Raw genomic sequence first — 20609 nt, 5'->3', positions numbered from 1 at the left:
GGAAAACAGGAGTACACAACAATCCCAGGCTGAGTACACCAGGAAGATTATGCAGCCTATATTGGTGGTATAAATACCTATTGGTTGTATTTTTTAAATTTACTCCCATTAGCATTAAACAAAAATGTTCTGAGGCTAGGGTCCATAAGCCAGCTAGAAAAAGAGTTTGTATGGGAGCCTATTGGTAGTTAGGTTTTAAAATACTGAGGGACAGCCTCAAGGAGATTCTGAGAAGATCTGAGAAAGATCAGGAATTGGGCATATAAAGAAGATCATGGGGGAAGGAGCATCATTCCTGTTCTACTGTCTCTGTGTTAGAGCCTGGGGCCTTCACCGGCTTCCCAAGAGCATGTACTGTAGATAAAAACAGGTCTGGGAGCCAAATTATTTCTTGCCTTTAGTACACCACATATAGCTATGAAAAACAGATTGGGAATCTTGGAATCGTAGAGTTGGAAGAGACCACAAGGGCCATGCAGTCCAACCCCCAAATTATTTCACAGCCCATCCAAAGATCACTTTCAGGACATGTATGGATAAAAGCAGTAAGTGCATGTGCATTTCTTCCCTTTAAGAAACAGATGCAACTGGGTTGTTTTCTCATCAAATTCTTTCTTGATTGTCTTTTCTTACAAGGACATACATCCAACTGAACCAAAAAGAAACTGGAAAGGATAGGGAAGGGCAGGATTTGATCAGAATAGAAACTGAAGGAATATGAGTTACTCCCAAAATGTAAATTTTATTTAAATCTCAAGATAATTCACAACATCTTTACCTTTAAAAATACCTTTTAACTAAACTCTTTTCTCCTTCCTCTCTTTCCAAAATGTGCTGCTTCTGAGACTTGGCTGGAGTATTTGTTCAGTTGCTTCACCAGACTGTACTTTGTCCAACCCCTTTAAATACTCTTTAGCTTCATCTCCGATACATCTCCAAGCAACAAAAGGAGGTGTTTGGGCTAAGAACACACACCTCTGGATTTTGCTTCTTTTCTTGCTAGCTTCTTCAGGTAAGCAATTTAAAGACTTTCCACTCTTCCCAGAACTTACTTTCTTCATGTTGCTGTCTTACTTTTGTAACATCTTTTGGAAACAGCTAACTGGTTTTTTTCCCCAGATCTACTCATATCTTTTCCATGTTATCCAGCTGAAAATTCCAATGATCTTTCACCATATTGCTATAATTTAACATCGATATTGTCTGGTCTACCAAGCCATTTCTCTTTTTTTCATGCATGATTCTCTTGTCTGAACAGCTATTTGGTTATTTTGTTGAGCCATACTGGCACAAAACAATTTTAAAAATGTTTCTGTGTTCTACAGTTGAGGTATTCAGGAATTACAGCAGAGTGACATGAGCGGTCTTTCTTTGTAGCACTGAGCAGAACCCACTTTCTTTAGGAAAAACAACAGATACATCTGACAAGGACACCAGTAAAGAAGAATGAATTCAGAAGACACTGAAATGATTAAAATGCTGTTCCAGTACCAACATGGATTTCTTATCTCAAAAGTAAGATCTTGAAAATATTGACTTTCAGAGCTTCAGGTCATTCAGTGGGTTTGTGGAAAATAATATGCCTGATTTTTTCTGAATATGTTTCATTAGCTGTGTAGATGGGGGAAGGACTGTTTCTCCCCCTCTTCTTCGAGTTGCAGTGTCTCCAAAGACTGTTGTTTTTTTAAAAGGAAAATGTTGTCCAGAAAGCTGAGCAGTGATTGCCCTATAGCCATTCCATTCCATTTGAATTTACTTTGTCCAGTACCTTAAACTCAGAGACTCCCATGTTAGTGAAGTAGTGAATCCCCTCATGAGTTTAATCTGAACTTTAAAGAAGGTGTCTAAAATGCTGAACCTTAACCTACAAATAGGGTCAGCACTTTGGATATAGTTCCTTTAAAGTTCAAATTAAAATATAGTTCAGATTCAGTGCCTCGCTGATATGGAAGCCATCAGTTTCTACAGCACATGTTGCAAGGGTAGGAAACCATGTACTTCCCACTACACCCCACCTCACCCCGTCTCTTTCTTTCTTTCTTTCTTTCTTTCTTTCTTTCTTTCTTTCTTTCTTTCTTTTTCACCTCTTTTTCTTGTTTCCCATCCTCACACTTTTCTTTCTCAATAGTTTCTCTTTTCTTCTATTCTGCTCTTTATTCAGTCTTTCTCTCTGTATTCTTTGTCGGCACCTTACTGGCCCGCTACAAACGGGCCGTTTTGTGCGTGCGGAGCGCGCACTAGGGTTAGGAAGGGCGGTGCTTCCACAACCCCCTAACCCTAGTGCGCGCTCCGCACACACAAAATGGCGGCGGCCGTTCCCCACGGCTGCCACCATGAGGACGTCACGGCTGCGCCGCCTCTATATGAGGGGGCGCGGACATGATGTCCTCGCTCTGCGCCAGGGCGCATAGTGCACCCTTAGTGCGGAGCAGGAAGGAGCTCCGTTTCGGAGCTCCTTCCTGGTTTGGTTCGCTGGGCACAGCCTTCAGACGGCTGCGCCCAGCAGACCAAAGGAGAAAGGGGCCAAGCGGCCCATTTCTCCTCCTCCCCGCTGCTGCGGGGTGTCCTTGGGGCTTGAAGCCCCAAGGACACCCCTTTCCAGGCTGCAGGGAAGGGGCCTTTTGTCGCTTCCCTGCAGCCTGAAAAGCGGCGGATCGGGGCCTCAGCGGCTGCCATTCTGGCAGCTGAGGCCCCGATATACCAGGGAAAGGGGAGGGTACAGCCCGCCCCAAATGGGCGGTCTGTAACCCACCATTGGGCAGCAGAACCTTTTCTTTCTTTTGCATTTAACCATTGGAAAAGTCTGGGGGTCCTGGAAAAGAAAGTAGCGCATGAAACTTTCCAAAGGCCAACTTGGAGAAATAAATTTCCCAGGCCTACTTTCTACTTTGTTACTGCTAGTTAGGGAAGTTTAGGCAATATATCACCTAGTGACTGAAGACAGTACTGCAGCTTACAGACAGATTTTAATTCAGAAACCTTAATTAATCAATTCTTAGTATAATAAGAATTCTCCTGGCTAGCTAGAAAAGGACTTGTGCAACTGAGTGGCCATTTTTTCTTTCTTTTTTCAAATTGTTACACATGGAGCTAGTAAAGGTCAGACAGGTACCTGTCACAGATATGGCTTGAACATCCAAATATCCTCATAGTTTTTATATTTTTCTTTGGAGGAATTTATATTCTTACCCCATTGACCTTGCCCTCATGCACATTGTAAAGGCTTTGAATTTGGACTGGTATCATTTATTAGCCAAGCAAGTCACATTCTTCAAGAACAAAGAAGAACAAGAACAAGAAGTCACATTCTTCAAGAACAAAGCAATACTGTACAATGGTTCCATACACTAATCTCATAATATTCAACAAGAATATTCAGTTTTTGAAAACATCCAGCTGTATTATATACTCTGAAAGCCACATGATTGCTCATATAAGATGATGATGATGATGACAAAAGAGGAATATAATAATGTATACGCCTAAGTATTGTTTTCTTTCTTTCTTTCTGAACAATTTAACAATAACAGCCAGGCTTTAAAAATTCAGTTCAGATGTATTATATACCTTGAAAGCTACTGAGAGGGTATTTCTTAATGAATGGCCATATAAGAAGATGGTGGCAGTGATGAAGATGGGAATAGTAGTAATGCAAATTTCATTTGTGTGCATCATTTATTTTTCTTTTTGTACTTTCTGTCATTCCTAGATCATGTTTACGGCTGCTGAATTGGGAGTATTTGATCTGCTGAGGGAGTCAGAAGAACCATTGACCTCATCAGCTGTTGCTGAACGCCTGGGCACCAGCCACGTGGGAATGAAGAGACTGCTGGAGGCCTGTGTGGGTTTAAAATTTCTGAGAATGGAGAGGAAAGACAACATAGGTACCCATGTCAGAAGGAAAAAGCACCTCAGTTTCTTTCGAATTTTTGGCTTAAGTAGCTACAGGTGAAACTCAGATAGAGTATGCCCAGATTTTCCCTTTATGTACAGCCCATACAGACAGGCCAAAATAAAGCTACTTCAGGTCACTTTGGAGATCTGCTGTTTAAATGTTGCATGTGTCCTAAGGCCAGAAGCCGTGCCAAAGTCACGCTTCAGTTTTAAGGACTGGAGCGCAGTGTGTCATTTAAACAGCATATCTTCAAAGTGACCTGAAGCAGCTTTATTTTGGCCTGTCTGTACAGGCCCGTAATTTATATAAGTCCTGCCCTTTGTCATTGTTGATCCCTCCTCTTCTCTTCAGTGTTGCTGTTATGTTTCTAAATGTATAGATTGCATGCAATTGACCATCCTATCTTTATATCAACTCTTGATAGTTATTCTGGGAAGAAATCTCCCATCATCTCTCTACTTTCTCATCCTCCCCCCCCCCCCCGCTGATTTTTCCCATCGCAGCTATGTGCAAATTCACCTTGCCAGTTCTGAATGTTAATTTATTTTAAATGAATTGATGTTTATATATGTGATTACTCACCACCACCACCAGAGTGTGACCTGCCATTAAGTAAAGTGAGGTATTTGCTGTAGACAGCAGATACTACAAGGCAAATAGAAGCATTGAGATACCGAAAGGCAGGATTCTTCATGCCCCCTAAGCTATCCTAATGCTCAGATATGATAGACAATTTTGTTCTATTGTACTGATTCAACTGCTAGTCCAGTGCATTGATTGTGTAGCATATCCAAAACTATGGGATGAATTACAGAGTTTATAAATAAAAGAGTGATTTTTATATTTCTTCAAGGATTTTTACTCGTGTTTATCAACACAGGATTCTTCCACTGAAGTAGGCCATTTGTGGAAAACAATTCAATCAACTAAAGGGATAAGATAGGCATGTTTCATTGTCCCTTTATTATTTAACCTGCGTCTTTGAGATTTATCTAGGTTTCTTACTCTAGTGGGATCACATCTTCAACCCCCTTGGTTTTTTGATGGATGTTATGGAGATATATATCTCTGCCCTTATAGTTCTGGAAGCCATAGCCTTAATCTCGGTCCCTATAGTTCTGGAAACATTTAAAACCTTATGTATATATTGGAAATTTTATCAAGAGGAAAAAAGAAACTTGACTCACTGGTACTCTTTCCACACCATTCTGTTGAGCTGCAATCTGTTTGGAAGGATGACATATTGAAATACTCCAGATGTGTGCATTGTAAAAAACAAAACAAAAAAACTAGACCAACCATCTGAACTGGGCCAGCAAACTAGATCAAAGAATTTAGTCAACTATTAATTGGATAAATTTGATCCGTACTGTGGTTGCAGCTAGTATTATGATCCTGTGACTAGATACGTATATGCAAGTTCTTTGTTCTTTTCCATAGCTTCCTTTTTGTTCCTTCTTCTTGTTGTTGTTGTTGTTGTTGTAAAAAAGGATGCAGTCACTCAGCGGTTAAGATGCTGATTCTGATGATTGCAAGATCAGCAGTTCAAGGCCCAAGTGCCATGCGATGGAGTGAGCTCCCATCACTGGTCCCAGCTTTTGTCAATTTACAGTTTGAAAGCATGTAAAAGTACAAGTAGCTAACTAGATACCACTTTGGTGGGAAGGTAACAGTATTCTGTGCAGTCATGCTGGCCACATGATCACAGAGTTGTTTGACACTGCTGGCTCTTCAGTTTAGTAATGAAGATGAACATCACCCACTACAGTTGGACATGACTTGACAACCTTGTCAAAGGGAAAACCTTTACCTTTAAATGTCAAATAGAATAAATATATAAAACTGTGACTACAATATAGTAATTTTATTCCTGCTGTTTGCACTAAACAGCAGAATTATCTCAAGGAAAGTGAGACGTGACAAAGGACACAGGATTCTTTTTCAGACAAATATAAATTCACAGTAACTTTGCTCAAGAGATTTTTGTGATTTGAGAAAATTAAAAATATGATTAAAATGAATTGATTCCAAAAAATTGTGGGGGAAAGAGTAATGACCTTTCGACAATCTGGTCTCCTTATTTTCCATCTCAATCTTTTCCCTATATATTTTAAGGTCTTTATGGAAACACAGCCCTTGCTGATCTCTACCTTGCTAAATCAAGCCCCAAATCTCAGTATTATTACATGAAGTTACAGTCTGATGTCTACTATCCAGGTCTGCAGTACTTGTCTGATGCTGTAAGGTAAGGATGTTAGGTTGGAACTGGTTTAGCAAATTTGCAGTGAGGGTTTGGATGGGTAGGTTCTATATCCAAGAATCAGACTGAAGTGTTCCTTCACTTCTGTGTGATACTACCACAATTTGTTCACATCTTTTTTTATAGCCATAAAGCCAATACTGACATCAAATCCTTGTTCTTCTACTTTCCTCTGCAGTCTCCACAAATATTAATGATGTTTAGCTGTACTTTGCTTTCTTTTCAAGAGGCATGGCTTTATATAGCCAAATGAGTAAGTGTGAAAGGGTTATTTGAAATATCAGTTTACTGTGTCCTGCCCAGTTAAGACACGGAGCTTAGGGACAGATTCTGAACCTAAAGAAAATGCATACATTCTTCAATCAAAGGAAACACCAGCCCTGTGTCTCATTCCACCTGATCCACAGATACGATGAACACTGTTTATTGCAAGCCACAACAGCAAAACCTTTTTCAGGTATTGCAATTATAGGACTACGTGACCAGTAAGGCATTCTTTTCTTCTTGAAAAACTGGATGCTATTAGGAAACAGCAGTTAATGGTTCTTCCTTAACTATCTCTGCTGGCCCTGGCTCTACTTCTTGCAAAATCCAAGCAGGTACAATTCAGCAGATAAGTGGCACATAGCTTATGAGCAGTCTATACAAAGGAAAATGACCTCATTCAAGCTAAGCACATAGAAAGGCCCTAGAAGCAGCCTGGTAACAATCCCCCTTTATAAGTGCTTCAATCTTAATTAAGGGCCTGAACAGACAGGCCAATAATGCTGATTCGGGTCACTTTGGAGGTAATGCTGTTTAAATGCTACATGCGTCCTAAGAGGCCAGAAGCCGTGCCAAAGCCACGTTCCAGTCCTAAGAACTAGAGCGCAGCTTTGGCTGAGCTTCTGGCCTCTTAAGATATGTGTGTCATTTAAACAGCATACCTCCAAAGTGACCCAAAGCAGCTTTATTTTGGCCTGTCTGTTCAGGCCCTATGTAACTTTTTCTGTGTTAAAAGATTGTTCAGAGGGAAAGATCATAGCCACTTGGTTAAGCTGGACTGTCCCCATTGCCACCCACTGTGACATACCCACATATAAGACCAGAACTTAGCATGAAGTATTTGTGGGGAATGGGCTATATTGTAAGCAATGTGGTGGTGCTGGTGGTGGGGAAATCACATTTCAACCTGTAGCTTGTAATATAAGATCAATTATTATTTAGTGGTGGAAAGTAACCATATAGAAGCACACAGGTTTCCAGAGCTCAAAGCAGATTTGTTAACATTTATAGTTAGGTGAACATTTTAGATAGTAGCCTCTAGTTCTGTTTTCCTCTTGCTAACAATAGTTGAGAGCTGGAACTTGGCCTGCCACCTTTCATTGTTACTTTCATTTATAGCAGGGTACCTTCTGGTGGAACTTGACCTCAAACCCCATTTAGCACAGCTGAAACAAATGATGAGGATAAACCAAACAAATGATGCGAGTAAACCACAAATGATGCCAACATAAACTGTCTCCCTTGCAAGACTCCTGCAGCAGTGTAATTGAGCATATACATGTATCTCCAAGCTCTCAGCCAAATACAAAGGTTTTCTGTGGACTATCATTTTACAAAGTAACTCAGAGCTCATCCAGACTGGCCAAATGCATTGAGATTTATCAGGGGTTTTACCTGTACCTATTGGGATATTTTTTTTTAAATCAATATGATGTTTTGGTCTATTTCTTGTGAATATTTTTGGACTAGCCATGATTTTTAATACCCAAGGCAGTGTTGCTTTCCTCTGCTCCATTCCAGCAGTTTCCAATACAGGCAGGAGTAACTTTGCACATCTGTGTGCATGATCTTGGTTATTATTTATTTATTTATTTATTTATTTATTTATTTATTTATATAGTGCTGTAGATTTGCACAGCGCTGTACACAAAACAATAAATATATAAGAGCAAACCTGCCTATGGCGTACAATCTAAGTACTTCTGGGTGGTCCAACTGATGAAATGGTTGCCCTCTGACCTTCCTTCCCTCATTACATTACCAGACTGAATATTTCTTCTTTCTTTCTCCTTTTTACAGGTATAGAGTTAAAGTAATAGCTATAACATTTTAAAAAAATATTAGATGCACTACACAGGGAACATAGCCCATACCACAGTTAACCATGCCTCAAGCAGAAATAATAATAATAATAATAATAATAATAATAATAATAATAAATGAAACTGGTATATTTAGGATGGGGCATGGTCCAGGAGTGGGAACCACCTTTGCAATTTATGAAATCCAGCAACAGAATATCCTGACATTTACTGGAACTATTGGCCCATCTAGAGGAGCCCTCAGTTAGAACAAAGGCTTTAAAATGCATCATAATGTGCAAGAGAACAAAAATCCCATCACACATCAAGAAGAAAGTACTCTCAGTGCTTTAGCAGTGGATTCCTACACCAGAGGGGATTAATCTGAGTAGATTTGGGATATCCTCCAACTCCATGATTCTTTGGGTTTAAGAGCACAGCCCAGAGTTGCCAGACGTCAGACTAGAGAGAGTTCCAGTCCTTTAAAAAATGTAAACATGTGAAATGAAATTGTAGCTGCTAGTCCTTTCTTGCTTTCCTCATAGCAAGGGAGGCCAATTAGGTTTGAGATACCATGGCTATATCCACTATTGGTAACATGGATATTTTGAAGGAAGATGCACTGTGTGTTGGTTGAAACTTGCCAGCCTGATCAAAACAGTTATCTGATTTAATATATAGGCAAGATAGTTTAGAATTTAGAATTCACAATGGAGTTACAAGCATTGATTTAAGACAGGGGTAGGCAACCTGCGGCCCGCGGGCCGGATGTGGCCCGGCGAGGCCTTGGGACCGGCCCCAGCCCGGTCCTGCCGCCGATTGCCACCGGGGCCTTTGGGGGGCAATTGTCTATAGAAGCCTCAGAAACATGTATTTATATTAACATTTTTAAAAAAATCAGCAATTTTTTTCGCGTGTCCTCCATTTTTTTAAAACAAAGTGTCTTCCATTTGAAAATTTTGTCCTGGTTTATTTATATATTAAAGTTTTTAAAAATATATTTAATTATTTATTTTTTGGCTTCGGCCCCCCAGTTGTCTGAGGGACAGCAACCCGGCCCCCTGCTCAAAAAGATTGCCTACCCCTGATTTAAGACAACTAAACACTGACATATCCTATGTCAACATTTTGAACAGAGGAATGAATTCTGAATTTCAAAATGTTTGTTTTTAATACTTACATAGCAACAGAGCAGTACTACCACTATGTCTACATATTTATACGACTCAGAGGACAATATGTTGTGTTTAGAAAAAGAGTGTAATGTTGAATTTGGTGCTTTATGCTGCCTAATTTTCATTTATTTATACATAATCTTCTATTTCAGGGAAGGAAAAAGTCAGATCAAATCAAAACATGGACCGTCAGTGAATGATTTTTTTCAGCTTGTTTATAGGTAATAGCAGTATTTTTCTGTATCATGATTTGCTTTTTAAAAAATTTTTTTATTAAACACACATTTTCACACTATAAAGCAACATATATGTGTAAGTACACACAAAAATCCTTAACTATAAAACAAAACTACCAGAAACCAAAAAACACAAAATCCAGGAGAACAGATATGACTTCCAACTTGCCAGCTAGTGGTGTCAAGTATCATATATTTCAGCATCCTCTGCTTTAAATATATAATAACAAATTTATCACATTAGTATCCACTAATAAAAGTGACTTGTACTTATTGTTGCCACCTACTATTCTTTAAATTCTGAATGATGATCATCACTCTTACCTTCTTTCATCTTCTATTCCCACATTTTTCTCATTTTTATTATATCTGCCCGATTTGTATCATCTTAATAAATCACACAATATAAATCAAATCCAGAGGAATCATACTAGTTATTCAAACTCAGTTCAACCCAGTCATTATTTTAACTTTTCAGTTATTTGTACTTCACATAAGCTTTATTTTCAAGTTTGCACCACTGTAAAAAATAAACTACCACTCCTCCCACCCAAGAATATGCTCAAAATCATATATTTTATCACATTCCTCTACAGTATAACATCTCTCTCATCACAGTCCTCCTGGGTAGTAGGACCTTCATATCCATGGGGTTCCATTCTGGACCCCTGCACAGATATGGAAAAATCAGGACCTGAAGTCCTATTGTCCCTAATGGCGGTGCACCGTTTGGGACAATGGGGCTTGCTGTCTGTGAATGCTGAAATCTGTGGATCTCTGTCTTTTCATTATCTTCCTCTCCTCCTCTTCTTTCAGTTTGTCATTGTCTCGTCCTCTCAGTATCTGAGCCACTAGTTGGTTTTTTAAAATTCTGTTAATCCTTCTCCCAGACTTTGTTTCATGCTCTCTTTGAAATCAATTTGAAGTATGATTAATTTGAATATAAATCTGACACATATCTGCTCTTTACTCTTCTTTCAGCTGTCCTAGTTCAGCCAGAATCAACTGATTCAAGTTTCCCATTCCTGGACATGTGATTTTTGACAGCTGTCAACTTGGAAATAATAATAAAAAATATCTTTTTCCTTGCAATCTTTATTACTACTACCAAATGTCACAAGTCTCTTTCAAATCTCCTATGTATATTCTCTACATCTTTATACTTTATACCAAATTTAGCTTTCCCCTTTTTATTTCCTCTTTTGCTGATGGATTGTGACAACAAAGTTTAGTCTAAAAAGCAGGTAATTAACATTATTTTTCACCGTTCTCATCCAAAATTTTACTTCTTTGGGACTCCACATCTTTTGTTATTTTAAGTTATACTTAAGAGATATGGACACATTTTAAATTCAAAATGGGGCCCAGCAGCCTTTTAAAATCTTTAGCACTGCAGTTTAAATCCAGCTTTCCGGCTTAGTTTTAAAAGACCTTAGTAGAGTTAAGAGGGGAATGTGCAGAAAGTTGTTACCTAAACAGAAGTCCTCTGTATTATTATTTTTTCAAGAGAATGATAAAGCAGGGAATGGTTCTTGTCATTTTCTTATGCACAACATATGATTTTAATTCCTAGATCAGAGGAAGGGAAGCAAGTATACTTCAATGCCATGGATAATTCTTGGAGTTTGTTTGGTAGCGAACTTATTTCTGAGTTCGATCTTTCTCATTTCCATCTTGTTTGTGATCTGGGAGGTGAGTACTGCAAATTGTTAACCATATTCCTTTATACTCATTTCAAAATCATATTGTTAGATGATTTGGGAGACAAAGGAGATAATCACACACTGACGGGACAGGGTTGGGCTCCCATCCTTATCCTGTCTGTGACTGCGATTGCACAAAAGCCTTTTATACTGAAGTGCTGATGCTGTCATTATTTGCCATTGAAGTAGAAATACTGCTTCATTTTGCCACAGGCACAAAATTATGGACAGTCACATCTGAGATATTATCCAGAATTTGTATACTAGAATGCTTTGGAAGTGGGTTGAATAATGCAGCACATAATTCAAAAAATGCTTTTGTATACTGTTCGTTTTTTAAGGAGGCAGTGTTTTTTTCGCCAAAGAACATATTTCATCATACCCAAATTCTACTGTGACCATTTTTGACTTACCTGAAGTAATAGAAACAGCAAAGAAGAATTTTCTGGGCTCAGAGGAATGCCGGATTTTATTCCAGGAAGGTAAAATATTATTTGTTTTATGCATATCATCTGGCAAGGTCTCTCCAGCATTTCAAACATCTTTGCCAGCCTTACCTGGTTTGTTAGGGACTGCACTTTAGGCAAGTGAAAGATGTGCTGTACACTGAGCTTTCCTCCTTTCGTGCATACCACTCCAGCATACCCTTTTCCTTGCTGAAAAGTAGAAATGTTTCACAGCAAAACATGTTAGTGGATCATTTCAGCATTCAGGTACCATAGCACTTAATGCATCTGATCCAATGTTTGCAAGTTATATTTCATTGAATTGCAGTGCTTTGTGTAAACAAACTTATTTCAATTACTGGACTATAATTAGTAGCAAGAAGGTTTTTATTTTTAAATATTAAAATAGGTAAAATATAATAATCTTGTTTTTCCTTTTAAAATGTAAATCTTTTATGAATTTTTGATACAAACAATTTAGTTCAGAACAAAATAATCAACATTCTAGAAGGAGAAAAAGGAAAAAGAAAAAAAGGAAAAGAAAACAAAGAGACAGAAAAAGACTATGCATATATTACGTATATCTATATATCTAAGGGTCACAATAAGTCACACATCAACAATAACAACAGCAACAACAAAAACTAAAACCAATCTATTCTAAAATAAACTAAGATTAACAACAACATACTAAAACATTAACTGTAAAAATAAACAAAACCTAAGTAAACCCTAAGTAAAACACAAAAGAGCTCTGAGCCCTAACACTAATGAGAAAAGAAAACTGAAAAAAGGGGAAAAAATACCATTACAGATTAAATTAGATTAAACCTATTAGAATTACTAGTAACCATAAACACAGATTATAACATTGTTTGATTTCTTATTGCTCGAAAAGACCATAAATTGTTTCATCTTTTTTTTTTAAAAAAAATCTTCAATTGGCTTATCTTTTAAAATCCACAACAATTTGGTAATTTAGGCAAATTCCTCAATCTTAACAGCCCATTCTAACATTTAGGTGTTTCACTGTGTTTCCAAGCTTTAAGCAGACAGTTTTCTTGCACTTATTATATATTGATGAAGTAGTCCATATTTCTGTCCATTTTTTTAATTGAAAATGGCCATCAAAGACATTTCTGGTGACATTGCAAAGCCTGTCTTTAAAATTTCTGAATTAACATAAATCTTAGACCGATAGTTTTTCACCTTCTTACAAATCCATCACATATAAAAAAGGATCCTTCTTTATTCTGACAGCCACAATGTTGATTTGAAGAAAAGCTACACATTTTTGACATCTTATTTGGAGTTACATGCCATCTGTACATCATCTTATTATACACATTTATTTAAAACTGCTACACAAAGTAAATTTTATATCTTTGGTCCACATTTCTCCCAGATAACAATTTGTACAATACGCCCAAAGGTTCATCTTCTATCTCTAATTTCAAAAGGCATTTGTACACTCAGTTAATAATCCTTACACAATCCTAAACATGTTTACCAAGATTTAACTATTATCATATATAAGCAGAACTTATAGTATTTACTGGGGTGGGTTTGCATGATTTCTGCAATAATTATGTACTGTATACAGACTTTATGTTAACTCTGAGAATGCATAACCACTAATTCAACAGACTTCACATTATCACAGTATAGTCACCAGGAACAGGCCAAAGAGTCTCTAGAACCTGAATTTTTATCTTGGAAATATCTGACCTGCTCTTATGACTATTCAAACAGCCTTTGACTCCAGTGCTTCTAGTATTTGATAGCTTTAGTATACTCAAGAATTGAAGTTTTGTCACTTTTGTAGGAAGTGATTTTTTGTGCATTCTCTAATTTCATTCTCTAATTACCTATCTTATTGCAGGGGATTTTTTAAAGGACCCAGTTCCTGAAGCTGACCTTTATATACTGTCAAGAGTCTTGCACTTGTGGAATGATGAGAAGTCTGTGCAACTACTAACCAAATTACACAAGGCTTGCAAACCTGGTACGTGCACTTGGGCCTGGAGCACACAGATTGTTTCAGATTTCAAAGCAAAAATGTTATGAGATTGTCACCTAAACAAACAATTTATAGATCTAGGCTGCGGAAAACCTGTTGGCCACATATGGCCTTCTAAACTTGTCTAAATCTTATACGCAAAGTATGAAGGTAATTTTATGGTCAATATTTTTTAATAATTATGAAGTTTGTTTTCGTGGAATCACCAGAAAGCGAAGATGTGACTATTTCAGCCACCCATGTGGATAATTTTGGATTATGGGGTATTTCATGTAAGGGAGACTCAACCTGTATTTTATTTTATTTTATTTTGCTGCTGTATGTTTAAATTAGTCCTCAGGTGCTGGCTATTCTATATCTGAACGAGTTCCTTCTATGTGTTAAGAAGCCTGGTTTCTGTTAGTCATTTGAGCCATTTTGTATTATGGGAAGTTTGTGTCTTGCCTCTAACTCTCACTGGAGTTAGTTGCATGTTAGTTAGATATTCTCCCATCCAGGGACGTAGCCAAGGGGGGGGGGGTTCTTGGGGTCCGGACCCCCCCTTCCGTTAGATAAAATGAATGGTGTGTGCTGCTGCGCCGCCGCACCCAAGCCCCATTATAATGGTGGCACTTAGTCTGGACCCCCCCTTCCCAAAATCCTGGCTACGTCCCTGTCCCATCCCTTGGAACACCTGGAGGATCTTTTCTTAAACTGGCTGAAACTCAATTCATATTCAAGCAGGCTAGTACCTGTAGTCTGGCACTGTGCCTATGACTGTTCCAACAGAATTGTACAATTGAACAGTAAGGCATAAGGAAGCTGGTAGGAAGACAACAGATGTTGATATGGTGAGTCAAAGTAGACATGCTTGGGTCCTAACATTTCTCTTTACTTAAGAAAGGTTTAGGAGGCCTAGTTTGGATCAGCGGTATAGCATGGTGGACTTTTCTACCCTCTTCCAATAAGTTGTTTGGTAAAGTTAAGTTGCACTCTTCAAAATACTGTTGAAAGTAATATTGTTAAATTTTGTTTCTTAACTCACTAACATTTATTTTGAAATAGGTGGCGGAGTTTTAATAGTTGAACCTGTTCTTGATGATGAAAGAGGTGAATCCTTTGGAGCGCATTTTGCTTCCATAAAGCTGCTTCTCTATAATGATGGAAAAACTCGTACTTCATCAGAGCACAAAGCACTCCTTGGTGTAGCTGGCTTCAAAGACATTCAGGCAAAGAATAAAGGCTTGTATGGTGCCATTTTGGGAAGAAAGCAATGATACCCTTGCTTCAGTCATCTCTAGACTCTAGAGGAATTTGACATAATAAAGCTCTGTTCAGCTATTTCTTCTGGGCACAAATTTATTTCAAAGCATAGACTCAGAGTTGTAAGAGATCACAAGGACTATCCAGTCTAACCCTTAGCCCTCAGTAAATTCCTTACCACTCATCAATATGTATGTGTGTGTGTGTCTATTGTCAAGTTGCCTGTCAAACTATGGTGACCCTATACATTTTATTGTGATTTTTAAAGGTAAGAAATATTCATAGGTGGTTTTGCCAGTTCTTTCCTCTGAAACATTGCCTTCAGCACCTTGTATTCTTTGGTAGTCTCCCATCCAAGTACTAACCAGGGCTGACCCTGATTAGGCTCCAAGATAAGACGGGATCTGATGCCTCTGAGGAATTTAGTGAGGGCTCCTCATCAAGATACTACTTTGAAAAGTTAGTGCTAGATTGTAGATATTTTATAATTCTTCCAGTTTCATCTATGTTCACAATTGGTGCTCTTTGTGATTTAGGTCATGGGGAAAGAGTGGTACCTTATACAGTTCTATACATTTAAAAATGTGCAGCTGGATAGAATGAGAAACATGTATACAAGTGGTAAGAGCTATTGTAGCAGCTATGAATACTCAATAGGCCCTTGATTTCATGTTGTGTGATATTAGTTCATCTGAGTATAGTTATCAGGTATTTTTTCAGAGCACATAAAATGAGAGAAAGAGAGTGAGTGAGTTTTGGAATCAAAGAGATTACTTGCTCATATTCTTGCTAGACTTCCCAGAAGAGATGGTGGGGAGTGCTATGATCATTGTTGGAGCAACGCATAGAGATGGAGATCTTGGCAGAGATCCAAGATCCTATGGTTAACATATCTACACCCTTCTCACTGGATATGGGGTTTCATAATTAATATCTAGTGTTGGGCATGATTTGAGAGGTCATGATGACCTGTGGACACTAGGAAGTTACACATGTAAGCACTCACACTGACCCAGGGATATGCAATATACCAAGATAGTACTAAACTAAATCCAAAATGGGTTTTCAGTTCACTCCATTCCCATCCCCTCCCCTTGGCTCTTCACATTTTTTCTCACAATGAGACAAAGTGACACCCATTAAAAAAGCAGTAAAAGAACACACCTTCCAGCTTACCTCATGCTATATTCTTATTCACCTTTACTGTCCAAGTATCCAAGGGCTGTCTCAAATCCAATCAATGCATTATCACTCCAAAGTTAAAGCCATAACCCATTCCGGATCCCTTTTGTCAATTCTATGGGAAAACCATCAGAGCCCTTGTTATACCATGTGGTAACATCAAGCATCTCTTGTGGGTATGATATAGGATATAAATATTCACCCCAGTTTTAGCCACATGTGTGCACAGAGGATCCCATCACTCTCTCTGTGTAGTCCTCAGATACTTTCTGAGCCACTCTATGTTTTCTGTGGACCTGTCTTAATTATTGCCCTCTCTAACTCCCAGTCCCTGTCTATCCAACCTTCCACACCTTTTTTTTTCTGATGGCCTTGTATAATCCTTAAGGTTGTATTGGTATTTGTATGTTTGTGTGCACTCTTGCACATTTCTAAATAAAACCCTTCTACATACTGAAACTGGAGTGCTCTCTGCAGTGTTGCTATACATAGGTGAAAAGATCACAAAAGTTACATTTCTCTTGAAGGCCTCCTTTCAAGCTATAATTTCCCCCAAATTTCAAGAAGATACTGACATTGTCGGTGGGGACCCCAATGCTTCCCCCCACAACCTTTTAGGGTAACACTATAGGCCAGAACGAAGATGCTGGCCCTTTACAGACCGGCTTGAAAGGCCGGCCTGCGGGCACAATTGGGCCATAGTGTCCTCACGACGCATGCCCAGCTCCACCTCTTCAGGATGCCTGACACCGTGCACTGCTTTAAATGGCACACAGCATCACAGCACGCCTCTGGCGCTTGCGTCCAGAGGACACAGTGCTGAAGGAGCAGCATATAGCCATGCTGTCATGGCTATGATGCCCTTTTGAGGGCGCAAAAAGGAGCCAGATGGGGGCAGTGGCATGAAGTTTCAGGGAAGTCTGTCGAACCCCTTAGAGAAAATAAGCTAAATTTCAAATATGAAGTCTTAGGAGAATATCATATGGGAGGCTTACCATGTGTAAATCACCATTAAAGCATCAGAAATTGTGCATTCACACTGCCACGCACGTCTCCAATAAGTAAATCATAGTGGAGGCATCGTCACTCACTCATTCCATCAGTAAAGTGTCCTTGGAGCCACCATTTGGCAATAATGGAAGATGCGTTGTGATATTGAAGATTTTCATACCTGGCAGAATCACTGGTAAAACATTGCTGGACCGTTCAGGAAGCGCGTGTGTCTGTAAGTCTGGCACACTTCCTGAACATTTTTCTGGCTGGCTCAGTCTACAGTGTTTCTTGTGTTCTTTGATTCGTGTTTGAATGCTGTGTTTAGTGGTCTCTATGTAGATCTGTCCACAGCTGCATGCAAGGTAAAATCCTGCAGCAGTGAGAGGGTCTCTCCTTTTCTTGCTGAGTGCAGTATTTAAAGAAAAGACCTTCTCACTGCCGCAGGAATTTACCGCATACCATGCAACTGTAGACACGTCTACATAGGGACCACTAAATGCAACATCCAAACACGAGAGGCACTGCATAAAACTATAAATTTCAAATCATGGAGGAGCAGAAGGCAGCTTACAAAGAGATTCAGGTAAGCTAAGGGTTTCAGGGTTTGTTTGTTTTTTAAAAAATTACCTTCCACTAAGTTCTGCCTCCTTATTTTATTACTATTCTCTGATTGCAATAAACTTGATATTGGCATGAATTATAGCCAGTTTGGTAATGATTAAAACCCAAACCCCGTGTGTTTCTGGCTGCAGGAAAGAGCTATCCAAAGTGCCAAGAGGGAGTAGAAGAAGATGGAGGAGGCAGTTGCAAGGGAAGAATGTGTGACCTTTTCAGTTATATGTATTAAACGTAATCTCAAGAGGAATGGTGGAATTTTTTTTATGCAGGAGGGCCCCCCAAGCCTCCTGGAAGCCAGCTTTTTCAGCTGGTCTCCTCCGGCCCCATGAGTTATGTATTATGTATTTGTAACAATTTGATATACACGATCCCTATGTATTCCTTAGTTTAGGAGACATGTAGGAACCATGAATATCCCCTAATCCCTATTTACTAGGAAGCAGCCACTGCAACTGATGGAGGTCCATTCCTTTGTCACTTGCAAAGCAGCTAACTGATATCCCCTCCCTCCCTTCACATAAGGAATTTCCAGCACAAGAGGGAATTGTGATAGGGCCGGCAGTCATTGCATAGTTCCATAACCATGGTAGGTATGCATTCGTACTTGCCCAACAGGATTCCAGCCAACATTTTCAAGTTAAAAACTTTTATTAAGATAAGGGATGGGAAAAGATAACAGATAAGTAGCAGGAAAAGGAATAAAAGAATGTATACTTTACGGGAGGTATTGGAGACATGCTGCCCACCACATGTACAGCTCAGTCAATACTAAATAATAATAATAATAATAATAATAATAATAATAATAATAATTTTTATTTGTATTTTCCCACCTCTCTCAGGTGGATTGAAGCGGGATTACAACCCAATACAATATACAATATACAAATACAAATCACAACAATATAGTACAATAGAATATAAAAATAAATAACAATTAAAAATGATACTATCAAAGCAAAAGAGGAGAGAGATGTTTCAATCTAGGTCAAAGAGGTAAAAGAATATGTCTTATAAGAGATCAGGTGGGTAAGCTCACCGGAAGAGATCCGTCTTAACTGCCCCCTCAAAGGCCTCCAAGGAGGTAATGAGATGGATCTGTTCCAGGAGAGTGTTCCAAAGTTATGGAGCAGCTACAGTAAAGGCTTTCTGGGAAGTGGAAGTTAGTCTGGTTGTGTAAAATTCTAACAAATTCTTCCCCAATGTTCTAAGAGTGTGGGGCGGATTATGTAGGGAGAGGCGTTCCCACAGGTAACTTGGGCCCAAGCCATGTAGGGCTTTAAAGGTAATAACCAACACCTTCTATTGTGCCTGGAAGCTAAGCGATTTTGAGCATGATTAAGAAGCAAGAATTTACATTTATATCAGTGTTTTAGCTTTTATTGTGTATGTTCCGTATTCTTCTTTAATGTTTTACATTTTGCAATGCCTTGTCTCCTTTGGGTTATAACATCTGGTCAACCTGGCTAAACTAGTTTGGTTAAAATTTATCTCCAGTGCAGTGCATCATAAACATATTAGTATCTCTTGTAGTTGAAAGCTGACAGATTCTCAGAGTGATAAATATCAGGAGAAGGTCAAGAGAGCCTTCAAGACTAATCCCTTCTCACGGAAGAGGGATTGCTGTTTTGATTTCTCCTTGATTATACTGATCCTTTTCAGTCTGGCCTCTCATGTGTCACTGAGTAGTTGCAGCCATGACACCTCCTCCATACCCCTCAGCAAATGATAAAGACAGGGAAAGCTGTGGGGTTCATAAAATTAGACAGTGGGTTTCATATTGCAGTCATATTCATTTCCAGCAACTTTACAAACACACAGTATACTTGAATCTTTCATACTATCATCCTTCTCAGCCTGGAAGACCGGCCTGTTGAATACACTTTTGTTTAGAAAGGAGGCCTTTTTTTGTGGGAAGAGGAACAGTATTTTTGTGTACAGAAAATATTGCACAGAGTATATAGGACGCTGCATAACAATCTTTGGCATTTCAGCCAAGATGTTTGACATACACAAGCATTGTTGGAATAAGTCTGTAACAGAGCTCTCCCAAACTGCAGTACACAGAGTTCAGACTCCAAGGCGCTGTGCAGTCCTGTTTCACTTCTTGAGAAAATGTTCATTTCCTCTCTTAGAAGATTATCAAACATAGTTTTAGACCACAATTACAATAATAAAATAGTACCTTTATCACACTTTGTCACCTCCAACCCATAGCTGCTGTGTCTCCCAGTACTGATAATGGAAAATCCTATCGATGAAAAGCTGCAAGAGAAGCCTGGGTTGCATACAGACTGCCTACTGCCATATTGGCTACCTACTGCCTACTGCTGTCGCCGACTATTACAACCCTCATGTAATCTGGCACGGATCTGGTGCAGATTTTCCTTGTGATAATCTCCATAAAGAATTCTCAACACTGTTCATTAAACATATGAGAAATAGTATTTGTTACTCAATACTTCCATCAATGCTCTTTAACAAGCTGTAAATCTTGCATCTTCTTGATCAAGGATTTTTTATTTAATTATTTGCAAATGAAATGAAGGGAAGAGACCTTTGAAGTGACAATTTGATGGGCAGGATTGCAAATTTTATGTGAGCAACCATTCAGACTGAGTATTACCAGAGGATCTTACCAGAGGCTTGCTAGTGGCTATTTCCTGTTACTTTGTTATGGTGATAGCTTGCTACTTGCCAAGGCAAAAATGCTGACTTTTGTTGCATCATGTATCTAAAGAAAGCATTTTAAAGTTAAAGCTACAATTAATTA

At 38.8% G+C, this 20609-nt stretch overlaps 1 protein-coding gene across 2 annotated transcripts; it reads left to right on the top strand.

Moving 5' to 3' along the window:
* The first annotated feature begins 947 nt into the window (after positions 1-947).
* On the top strand, positions 948-15768 carry LOC149319284 (acetylserotonin O-methyltransferase-like). 2 transcript variants are annotated; one of them, XM_089508020.1, is made up of 8 exons: positions 948-1012; positions 3710-3884; positions 6011-6140; positions 9549-9617; positions 11206-11324; positions 11677-11817; positions 13664-13786; positions 14846-15768. In XM_089508020.1, exons 2-8 carry the CDS (start codon positions 3713-3715, stop codon positions 15055-15057), a joined length of 966 nt encoding a protein of 321 aa, XP_089364146.1. In that variant the 5' UTR covers positions 948-1012; positions 3710-3712; the 3' UTR covers positions 15058-15768. The 2 variants fall into 2 exon arrangements, with proteins under 2 accessions (XP_089364146.1, XP_089364145.1); XM_089508019.1 differs by lacking the exon at positions 948-1012 and adding an exon at positions 1350-1515.
* Positions 15769-20609: the final 4841 nt, after the last annotated feature.

This window comes from Sceloporus occidentalis, unplaced genomic scaffold (assembly GCF_023333645.1).
Source record: "Sceloporus occidentalis isolate IW3139 unplaced genomic scaffold, rSceOcc1.0.p SCAF_2, whole genome shotgun sequence".
NCBI classification, from domain to species: Eukaryota; Metazoa; Chordata; class Lepidosauria; order Squamata; family Phrynosomatidae; genus Sceloporus; species Sceloporus occidentalis.
The sequence above is the reverse complement of the archived record's forward strand: the minus strand, read 5'-3'. Positions and strand labels throughout refer to the sequence as shown.

Excerpts from the sequence above, each read along its gene's own strand:
- LOC149319284 (XM_089508019.1), top strand. The coding sequence starts at position 1,447 with ATGAATTCAGAAGACACTGAAATGATTAAAATGCTGTTCCAGTACCAA. Across the intron at positions 1,516-3,709 it reads ATGGATTTCTTATCTCAAAA|ATCATGTTTACGGCTGCTGA; the intron begins GTAAGATCTTGA and ends TGTCATTCCTAG. Across the intron at positions 13,787-14,845 it reads ACACAAGGCTTGCAAACCTG|GTGGCGGAGTTTTAATAGTT; the intron begins GTACGTGCACTT and ends ATTTTGAAATAG.